The sequence below is a fragment of the Seriola aureovittata genome, chromosome 21 (assembly GCF_021018895.1).
Source record: "Seriola aureovittata isolate HTS-2021-v1 ecotype China chromosome 21, ASM2101889v1, whole genome shotgun sequence".
Lineage (NCBI taxonomy): Eukaryota > Metazoa > Chordata > Actinopteri > Carangiformes > Carangidae > Seriola > Seriola aureovittata.
Genome location: NC_079384.1, coordinates 8,931,640 through 8,943,117, shown reverse-complemented (window position 1 = coordinate 8,943,117; position 11,478 = coordinate 8,931,640). Strand labels below are relative to the sequence as shown.

General features: G+C 41.0%; 1 protein-coding gene across 2 annotated transcripts; it reads right to left on the bottom strand.

Moving 5' to 3' along the window:
• Positions 1 to 713: 713 nt before the first annotated feature.
• Positions 714 to 10,889, bottom strand: pth3r (parathyroid hormone 3 receptor). 2 transcript variants are annotated; one of them, XM_056366760.1, is made up of 13 exons: positions 10,467 to 10,889; positions 6,142 to 6,247; positions 5,062 to 5,172; positions 4,729 to 4,853; positions 4,243 to 4,337; positions 3,839 to 3,992; positions 3,578 to 3,731; positions 3,412 to 3,472; positions 3,256 to 3,322; positions 3,086 to 3,180; positions 2,806 to 2,947; positions 2,599 to 2,640; positions 714 to 2,509 (listed from the first exon to the last, which is right to left on the bottom strand). In XM_056366760.1, the coding sequence occupies exons 1-13, from the start codon at positions 10,530 to 10,532 to the stop codon at positions 2,075 to 2,077; spliced, it is 1,653 nt and encodes a 550-aa protein (XP_056222735.1). In that variant the 5' UTR covers positions 10,533 to 10,889; the 3' UTR covers positions 714 to 2,074. The 2 variants fall into 2 exon arrangements, with proteins under 2 accessions (XP_056222735.1, XP_056222736.1); XM_056366761.1 differs by having other exon boundaries at positions 4,243 to 4,334.
• Positions 10,890 to 11,478: the final 589 nt, after the last annotated feature.

The window sequence follows — 11,478 nt, the reverse complement described above, 5'->3', positions numbered from 1 at the left end:
GCTGTGAAATGTCTAACTAACCTCACCTCCTTCAGTGTCACAGTAATACCCCAGAAGAAAAAAACACTAAGTTCCATAATAATTGAGAATTATTTTTTCATTTCTAACAGTGACCACGTTTGTTAGCGGTTTCATTTCATACGTGCTTATAGGAACAGACACACACACGTACACACACGCATACTATTGCTAGATAACTGGTTCAACTTCCACTAAATCTAATTTGACTTTTCAAGTTGAAGCAATCATGGAGGACATTTTCATTTTTGCAACAGGGGACAGACCTTCAGTAGCTTCTGCAATCACCTGAAGAGACAGGCCAGTAATTTAGTGTTGCACCGCCACAATAATTAGAGACTGCCAAGTGCAAGTTTTTCTCCTTGTTCTGGGCTTCCAGTAACGTTGGTGACACATCTGTTGTAACTAATGTCCCCCTGCTGATTGTTACAATAAGTAACTAACTGCCTTAAAGTTTGGTGCATGTTTGCAATGAAGAATAAGTTTGACATTTCAGGGAGAATGAAAGAAAATGTATATTTTATTACTTTAGATAGCCAACATTAATTAACGTGTTGTATTATGTGTGTTTATGTTGTAAATGTTTGCATGGACTTTTTTTTCAACCTGAAACAACAAACAAAGCTTTTTACACACAGAGCTTAGAAGTGAATAAATTATTTCCTTTATCTTTAGTTCAGTTCAATTCACTTTATTTAAATTCTCAAGGCATAACTCCCAAAACATATATTAAATTATCATAGCTATCTTACACTGTACATATCATATAAACACAGAACAGCAATCTGGACACCTAAACAGTCCTAAAATATTTACAAGCACACTTTCCTGCCTGTTGATCCTGTGAATACTGCTGGCTTGTGCTGCAGGTTTGTCACTCACGCTCAAGGTCTACAAACAGCTCAGGTGCTTCTTGCTCCGAGGCCCGAGGCCCGAGGGGAGTGTGTGAAATTCTGGACGGTGTTGTGAAGGCATTCAGGGCAGAGGTTAGACGGTAAAAGGATTTTGGGTTTGGCCTGCGAGGGGCAAAAGGTTTGTGTATTAGCCCTCAGGGTCCCGTCTGACGGGGCTGAGTAGACAGCAGTGGACAAAACAGCAAAGGTGCAGAGGGAGTCGCTACCTGTCCGGGCCTGACTAAATGTTAAAAATAATCAAATTGGGACAGTTAGCATGTCAGGCTAACTACTGGAATGATATTCATAATGTTTCCTCCATCATAGATGTGTGGCTGGTACCTAAAGGTCAATATTTGGAAAAGGGAGGATCACTACAGCAGATTCAGAGACAGTGGCTGCTCACACACACACAGCCACACTCACTCACACACATACACACATACACACGCACACACATATACACACACGCACACATATAAGTGCAGTTTGAACTAGGTCAGCCAGTCTTGCCTGGAAAATCCAACACAGGAAAGATGTGAAGAGGGAGAAAAATCACCAAAAAGATCTCACCGGCTGAACATCCAGGTCTGTCCTTTGACTTTCCTGAATTGTCTGCAGCATCACATCGTCACAGATTATTCAGTTTCATTTATTTATTTCACATTTCTTTTACGTCAATTGAAAACATAAAACATAATGTACAATTCATTTACACTGAGAAATTAAATAGACTCATATGATATTCATGAGAAAATTGAGGTTATAGTAAAACATAAAGCATCACAGACCACGTTATATAACGCAATCGTTTTTTGGGCCTTTGGTGTCATTTTGCTAATTTGAAATTTGTTTCTACTCCTGCCGAAATCCACCGAAAACCACAAGGTCTGCATCTTTCGATCATATGACACAATCTTCCTCAGCAGCTGTCATGGGGTTGTAAATGTTCAAATTTCTTCACTTTCAGTTCATTCTCGTTGAAGCTGAGATCGAAAGTTCATTCTTGAGCTCAACAAAAACAGCTCAGTGCAAGTAAATCCTTGAGATTTCCGCTTTGGTAGAGCACCAGCTCTGTGTTTGCAAATGCAAATCAACATGAAGGATTTTGTATGACCAGTCTGACTCACACCACGTCTGACCTACATACAATACCAAGACAATCACAAGATGGTCTCCAGCTCTTTCAGAGATAAGGAGCTGTCTGGATCTTCTGCTCCAGGGGTTGAAGGCGCTCCATGACCTTTGGAGTCATGATTTGCCTTACTGGTCCTGACATGTCTGGCGAACACTCCTGAGGTCTCAGTATCACCAGGCACATATCCGGGCAGGTTGCTTTGTGGGTGGAGCGAGGTGTGGCGTGGCGGCCTGACCCCTGAGCCGCCACCGGCAGCTCCAGCTGATCCCACCACACCCCCAGTGAAGGAAAGCGCCCTGGGATGCGCAGCAGACAAGCTGACACTGTGCGTGGTGGTGTGTGACATCATGCCGCCGTAGTAGCAGCTGCCTCCACCGCCGCTGCTGGTCATCCTGGCTTTCTGTTTGAGGTCCAGAGCGAGGCTGCGTCTCAACCACGCCTTCTTTACCTCCGCCTGCACCTGAGAACAGGAGGAAGGAGACAAACAGACAGTTACGTTTTACCTGGGGAAAGAGTTTATTGTTAAAAAGTAAATTATGGCTTCATTACCTCCCCATTGCAGAAACAGTAGATAAATGCAACAAAGAAGCCCTGGAGAGAGGAAATACAGGTTACGTTCAAAAGACGTACAGCCACACAAGTGTTTAATCATCAGTGTAGGGGAGGATAGTAATTTGTAAATGTATCTAAATCCTGAATAAGTAACTGTATTCTGGTACCTAAAAGGATGATGTGCATCTGAATGTGTATTCTGACCTGGGAAGAGTTGAAGAACATCTCGTAATGCATTTGCACCTGCCACAGCAGCCCGGTGACCTCAGTGTAGGGGAGAGCCATGAACACCATGTAGTGAACTCCAAACAAAGGCATGAGGACCAATGTAGACTTGAGCAGCTTCCTGTCGTTAAAGAGCAGAAGCATTGGTGTAGTGATTTCATGTTTGGGCAATTTTATTCTAAGAGGATGTGAAATGTAGTCAGAATAACAATCAGGCTTTTTCTTGTTACCGTTCTTAGAGGGTTAAATGAACAGTTACCGGTACTGCTGGCGAGGATCCAATTTACCAGTGTTGGTTTCCCACAGTTTGGAGGCCAATACTCGGATTATGTTGACGAATAGGAGGAAATTGACCTGCAGGAGCAGAGAGACCAAACTAATAGTCAAATATCCTTTAACAGTATTTAAATGTCAATTCTGTTTTCTTACAACAATGGCCGCCAGAATGGGAACTTGATAGATCCACTTCAGGTTTCCGGCACTGATGTCCCAACATCTGAAAGCAGAGATAGAAGAGTTCAAATGAGCATCTGCGATACAGGTGTCATGTTAATACTAGACACATAAACGCATCGCATGACTCACTGGGTGTCTGCCAGTGATGCTCGTGCACTGACCCAAATGGACACAAACACAGCCGGAACGCCTAAAATGAGCGCAGAGAGGGGAAAAAGTGGAGAAATTGGCAGTGAGATAATTCACCTTCAGCTCCATATGGGACAGCAGAGTAGCCTGCTCCAATGCCGCTTACCCCACCCGATGATGGTGAGGGCCCACAGGTAGTTCTTGTCAGAGAGGAAAGCCATGAAGATGAGGCTATGTAGGTACAACCCCTCGACCAGGATCCAGTAGTGATTGGTCGCCAGGAAGTACAAGAAGAGAGTGACAGCAACTTTACAACCGGCCTGAGGACACGAAACAGGAGGGTCAACGAGGCTTTTAAACGGGACCATGAAATTCTGGAAACTATGGATAAATGGTAATGAATGTAAAAATAAAACATATGGTTTACCATATGGGGCTTCTGGTCAGTGAACTCAGGCTCAACCTTACTGTCATCAGATATGGAGTAGAGCACAGCGTCCTTCACGAAAATGCTGACTGCTCGGCATATGAAGGAGGTGAAGAGGTGAATGTGAATGTAATTGCGTGTGCAGTGGAGGCGCCTGCAAGTGTGTGTGTGAGTGTGTGAGTGTGTGAGAGAGAGAAGTTAGAATGAAATTAATGAAATTTATTACATTATATTTTTATGCCTCTTTCAGGGGCTTATGAATGCAATACTAATGATCTCTTCTCAGTTTTATTGATAAAAACTTTCAGTTGTACATTATTTTGCAGATGGGGGAAACTGACTATTGATGGTAATTATTCTAAGGTGGAGTTATGGATCATGTTTCTCGGTTTTCTGTTTCTTACTTGAAATAGCAGAGTATGGAGACTGCCACCAACAGCGACGCGAGAGAAATGGAATAGCCGACAGTGTACATGAGATGGAGTCTCTCAAACACCTTCTGAAACAAAACAAAAACATACTCAGAGTGTGCAGATGCGTAGAGATGCAACAGACACCAGAAATGATGGTGCTAAACAGCAGAGCATGATTTTTCTGCATATTTCTGGAAAAAAAAAATCATTATCCATGTAACACATTTGCAGGATTCAGACTAACACCCTATAATACTGCCAGTACAACAATCTGTGCGTGGCAACTGTTCATTATTTTATGGAGGAATACAGTCAGTCCGCCTTAACTAGCCTGTGAGAAAATACTGTTGCGGTAAAGGCATCTACAAACTGCAGCTTGAAAAGTCTTTGATGCCCAGACTAGTGTAAACAGGTTCAACCATGCACCAGATCGCACACAGTCCACATACACATCTGGACAAATGCGCATGTACACACCTCCTCCTGGCTCCTGTGGTTGGAGGTCAAATATGTGGTGCACTCTGTGTAATTAGCCCAAGTGCGGTTGATACTGGACACCTGCTCCCAGTTTCCTGATGCATCACACTGGCGGTAGGCTCGCCCTGGGCCACACGGGTGCAGAACACAAAACAACAGTCTGTGATATAAAAGACATCTAATCTTCCTCGTGCTCATTCTTTTGAATATTTAACAAGATGAATATTTGAAACTAAAAAACAAAACAAAAAAACACCAGTGCTTTTACTCCATCAGGACAAAGCTCACATATTCGTGTTCGTGTCTCTCGCGAGGACTGTTGCGCTCCCCTACCTCGGTGGTTGAAGTCGTAGATGTACTCTGGACACAGCACTGAGATCAGCTGACCCGCTCTGCTCTGTGGCCAGCAGATGATCCCGTCCCACTCTGGGATGCAGTCACCGTCTTCACAAATAAAAGCGAACAGATGTCAGCCATTTTGCACCAAGTGGAGGTCCATCCATACAGTCTACATGGATCAGGGCCTGAACAGGCCCAGAGGCCCAAACATGGCTCTGTCAAAAGTAGCGCTCCTGATCATGTGATAATTGGGGATCTTCTGACACCAAATACAATCTAGTGTATATTTGCATCATATGTAATTCCACATTTTGGGAGAAAGAACTAACTTTTTTGCAGAGGCTTAGATGAGAAGATTGAAACCACTCACACGTCTGTCCACTAAGCTGAAGGCGGCAGCTAGTTAGCTTAGCTTAGCATAAAGGCTCGGAAACTGGGGGAAACTTCTATCCTCTCATCGAATTTTCGACGAAACGCAGACCACAAGACCACGGCTGCTCACTGTGCCTCTCCTCTGCCTTACTGATCCTCCAACTGGGGCTCCATCTTATAAAATTGAATCCACAGACCTGGAAACGCTGTCATCAGCTTCTACATCACATGCTCAGTGAAAAATGTCCCGCTATTGTCTGCACCTACATTCAACTCTGTAATCACAGCTAGACAGCAGGATATTGGCTGGGTTTTTATATCTGATCCTGAATAAATCATCAGATTCTGATTATATATTTGGACATGCACTCACTGACCTGACAACTGTGTACACTTTGTAAAGCTCCTTACTTGCTTAATAGGGAGAGCTTTTGAATATTTTGAAAGGGGGGAAAACCTTTCAGCCCGGTCAGTATACTCAACATATTCCCAGTGATGACTTTTTATCTGGAGTGAAGGTTAACAGATAGATGATGTGTCATGACTACAAGCTGATCATCACGAAGTTCAGTGTTTTGACACAACAACAGAGCTGCTGAGTGACACATGCTGGGATCAAACTCGACTCAAACCACACAAAACTGAGCTCTGTCCTGTCCTTGTGTCTGATGGGTAAAATCATCAGTATAGCAGCACACAAACCTTTAACCAGGGCCATTTGTGCCTGGATTTCCCTCTCACACCTGGCATGAGCACCAATCAGAACGTAGATCTGCTCGTCTCGTGTGATGACATCATCAGAGTCTATCTGTAGAAGAGAGAGAGGTGTCAACTTTTTAAGACAAATATGTATGATATATGCCACATTGTGCCATATGTGGAATTCAAGCAGGCAAGTTTTTGATTTACTGTTTACGGCAGGGAATAGAAATGCAGTTTCCAACTGCCTGCAGCAGTGTGTATGGATGCATCAAACTTTTTATAGTAGTATAGATGGTACACAGCAGGTAAATGACCTGATTTGCAACATTGGAAAAACAATGAGCATCATAAATCACATCATGTATCTGCTAGGAACAAGTTCTAACCTCTTAGTATAGAGCATTAGTAAGTTTTAGCTCTGTTCATGCTCAGCATGCTGTGCAGCTTTAGACTTCAGGTGTATTCCTACCTTCCAGGCAGTCGTTAATTTCCATTCATTTACTTAAACTGCATTACAAACTCTGCCACTTGAATTTCTTACCATGCAAACAAACCAGGCAAAATGAATACATCTAAAATTTAAAAATACCAACCCATTGGGAATGATAGATATATTCCCAGTACTGACCTTTTACCTGTAAAGTACCAATGTTGGTAATAAATGCTTTAAAACAACTAAAGTCGTTAGAGGCATGATTCTTTTAAGATGGATCTCATTTACTAACAAGCACAAATTGGCTATAATGTATCTTCAGGGGTCTGACTGGGGTTTTTGTTATTTGGCCAAGCCTAAAGAGCAACTTCAGCTCATCTGAGCAGCTTTCATCCTCACACTGATTTGTCTGTTAAAGTGCCCACAGACATTAAAAGTTTCCTAATAAAAATCTCTCTGAAGTCTCTTTCCAACTAGGGCAATCTATCAACCACAAACACTCCCAAGGATCCGATGTGCTGCCTCCAGGTGTTGTGAAATAGTTGTGTGAGGGTGCGGTATGTGATGATACCCCGCCAACCCCTTTTCCTGCCTTTGGCCACACGGGGGCCTTGTCCTCAGGACCTTGGTTGAGCTGGTGAGAGCTAGCCCACACAAGAAACTTTGTGTTCCTGGGTACATTTCACAACAGAACAGCAAAACTAGCAGTGAGTCAACTAGAGAACTCACATGAGAACGCTTTGCCAGACAGAGCAGGACGGTGAGAGAGCAGTGATGAGACAGAAAAAGGTACTAACAAAGAAAAAGAAAGAAAGCAAAAGTTGGGTCCAGGGGAAAAACAACATCCAGAGACATTAGTTTGCTTCTGTGACTTTAATTTTGCCATTAAAGCAATATTTAAATACAATTCTGAGGTACTTGCACTTTACATCTGCATGTGCATTATACTTCTACTACAATATGGAGGGAAATGTACTTTTTGCACTTCCATATTTTTTTGACAGGTTACTTTTGTCTCAATTTACTCAGATTTTACATTGTTAAATAAATTGTATTGTTAAAGATTAAACCAGTGGCCACCAATCTCTTTACAAAAAATACGTGTAAACTCACCCACTTTCAGATGTCTAAAAGTTGTGAGCAATTTCACCAATGAGTGAAATATTCTCCAGTCACTTCATTTAAGTAAATGTCAGAGGCCCAAAAATCATTCAATACTTCACAAAGATTACAGAATTGTCGAAAATGTTTACACAGCAATGCTTTGAGCTAAATGCTAACATTGACATGCTAACATGCTCACAATGACAATGCTAACATGCTGACGCCGAGCAGGTATAATATTTACCATGTTTACCATTTTATTTTAGCATGTTAGCATGCTAAAATCACAAATTATAACTGAGGCTGATGGGAAAACCATTCATTTTTTTTGACTGTAGTGACATACAGTATACATCATATTTTAAAATGGTGGCCTGAGCGACAGACCTTAAAGTCATGCTGGTAGCGTGGCTAAAAAGCATTTAAAAATCTACTTGTTTAGAATATGATTATGTCAGTTACAGGGTCCAGTTTCTGCAGACTCTGAACTTTTACTTTTGACACTTTATTGGCTTACATTTTGCTAATAATACATGTAGGCCTACTTTTAGTTAAGTATTATCAGTACAAACGTAAGTAATTTCTTTTTCTTTTTCTTTCTTTTCTTTTGTATGGTTTTGATATTTTTTTAAATTGTGGAATTGGTAGCCTTCTCTTACTTAAATAAAGGATCTCAAGTATACTTCTTCCAGCCTCTCACAGCTGTCTTTCTCGCAAGCTAAACAAAACTTTTCACTCTTGTCAAACAGACTAAAGCCCAAGTGGAACAATTTATATTGATGGATATGTGATAACTAACATTCTTGGCAGAGGCCATTAAAATAAACTGCCAATGGGTGTACAGTGTTTCTAGTATTGAAGCACTCAGAATGCTGAACGGCTATCATTTCCAACAGGGATTTGTTTTGGGAGGGAATTCTCAGCCAAAGTCAATACAGACATGTTGAACAGCTAAAACCACTTGTTGTTGTATAGTGGACTGTGGCTGTGATGGAATTGCTTATAGTGTGTATATACAGTATCTGTGTGTGTATCTGGATTATCCCATTTAAACACATGTTGATTATTGATGATATTCAAGTCCTTCACCTGCGCCTCAGCAAAACATCCTCAGAAACCACAGTACATCGACATGCAGCATAATTCAATACATGAAGGTCAATTCAGACAAGTCATTCACTTTTTCTTTGAACAGGAGTGAATTCTGCTGATGGACAGGGAGTGTTACCAAAACAATTAGTCTTAAACAACCCCTCACCTTTGTGTCATAATTGAATTTGCTCTCTCAGGCCTCTGCCTCATGTAAAGTGATTTTCTGGCTGACTGAGCGGGAGGTTGTAAGTCTGCCTGACGTCGACACTTGGGATCGACCCGGGGAAGATGAAGAGAAAATGCTCAGAGGCAACGGTGTTGAGAGTGAGCTGCTTCAGTGGGTGAAAGGTTAAAGAGAGCTGAGCTGATGGAGGTTTGTGAGGTGAAGCAGACCAGGTGATTTCTGATGGTGGAGATTAAGGGCTGTTGTTTTGGTTTCACTGCTGCTTCTGTTGCTGCTGCTGCCGCTGAGTTGGTGTGATGGTTTGTAAGTTTTGTTGGTTCGTTTTTACAGGTTTTTGTCTCAGGCAGTCAAAATCTCACATGCCTTTTCAGAGGATGTTCGTGTGTGTGTGTGTGTGTGTGTGTGTGTGTGTGTGTGTGTGTGTGTGTGTGTGTGCTGCTTTTCTAATCCCCTACTTTTTTCAGAATAATATTCCTACTTTGACATAAAATTTTGCAGGTAAATTTACTAAATGTCCTTTATTTTATTTTTGATTTACTTATTAATTATTGGGTACTAGTTAGATATTTTTGTTGTTGTTGCTTTTTAAGAGTTTCTGCTGCAAAGACCCCACAATTGTAGAGGTCTAATGATTTAATTGGCTTTTCAAGAGTGGTATTACACTCAAACTTTTACTTCAGTTGTTTCTAATATTGCATTGATATTGTACACCATCTGATTTGATGTTTCATTACATTTGGAAATAAACTACATTATAGATATATTCAAAAATTAAAAATCCGTAGACAAAACCGTTAAAAAAGTTATCCCACATCATCTCATTTGTTAAAAAAGTAGAAAATTACACCACCCATCTATGGGTCGTCTTGCTGGTGAATAGCTGGCATTTTTTCCAAAGTACAAAATAAATCTATGTCCAGAATTCAAGCGCTCAAAGAAAGTCACAGATACATGAAACTTTCTATATTTGGCCCAAAGTGCTGCAGTAGGGGAGGGGGTGTTATTTCTGACTCACTGTCATGATAAAGTGTAAGATATGATGCTACTGTGCGAAAAGTTTAAATTTTGAACATAAAAACGGTCCTTTTAAGACACTTGACTAAGAGACAGAATTTACTTGCTGCTATGTTCATTTTAACCCAAAGAACATCACATGCTCAACAACCCTTCAGCACAAATATAAGAAATTATTATTATTTCAGTCAAACAAGATCTGTTCTGAAAAGGCACACTTGAAATTATATTTGGACTAAGTATAAAACTGTAGTATTACTGTACTGTACTGTAGTAAAGTATTGATAATATTCATGCTTCATTTCTGGTTATTTGTAGAGACTGAAAGTAAAAGCCAAGCAAAAACAAACTTTTTTACCAGTAGAGTGGGAAAATGTATTTGAAACAAAGAAATAATAAATATATGAAGAGAAAATAATAGTCATTTAATCCAATCAATCAATTAAATAATCAATAGCTCAATAACCCAAATACTCAGGATAAATAGAGTAGACTTACCAATGCAGTCACTGTTATTGCACAGTGTAAAAGAGCCAAGGCACCAATTCCCTGTGCACACAACATAACGTCTTTTCTACTGTCGACTTAAACAGGGTTAAATGCGACTTTCCACACACTCTCAGATCATTTTATCCTCCTCAGGTTGTGTTGAAGGAACTTGTATCCCAAAGTTAAACTCTTTTCTTCTTCTCTGGTGCCCCATCAGTCTTTCTACGGTTATTTCTCAAGTCATGAGAACTGCCTTTCAGTGTCTTTTTCCACTCTTCTCCTTGAAGCTCAATGGACATCACTAACCAGAGTGACCATGTTGCAGTAAGTGTGTGGTGCGAGAAGAGAGAGGAGCACTGTGGCAGAAACCTCCTCCTTTTGCAGTTCTTTGGACTGTTGTCTATTGGAGATGGGTTGGCCTTGATTGGCTGTGGCTTCCATCTCACTTAACCCTTTATGCTCCTCTGGTGTGGTCATCTGTCTCTATCTTGTCTCCTTCAACCCATTTTTTTTTCCCAAAGCAGTCTTAGATGATTACACATATTGATCCCACATTCAAATATGTTAGCAGATCAGTACATACAGCATGTTCCTGGCTTTTGATTCAGTGTGTCTGGACTAAATACTAGGTCCAATTTTATTATGCTCCATCATCATAAATAGAAACAGTATGATTTAATAAACTTTGGTCCCATGGGAAGAGACCAACATTTCTGAACTTGTTCCCACGGTGGGACATTTCAGAAGCCCTGATGCAGACCAGCTACCGTTTGTACCACTTAGAGGACTCTATCGTCTCTGGTGTGACCCTTCTGACACTAGCAAATATAACAGGTTCACAGATGAGATGGGGAAAAGGTGCAATATTTTTGGCTGGTGTTGCTGATAATATTTGGACTAGTTGTTAAAGTTGTGTGCTGATATTCTGCAGTAGCTCTCAATCTCAACCAGAGACACCCAGGGGTCCTCAAAGACATTTAAAGTTCCCATGGTTCAGGATTTATTACAGTTTCCTCATAAA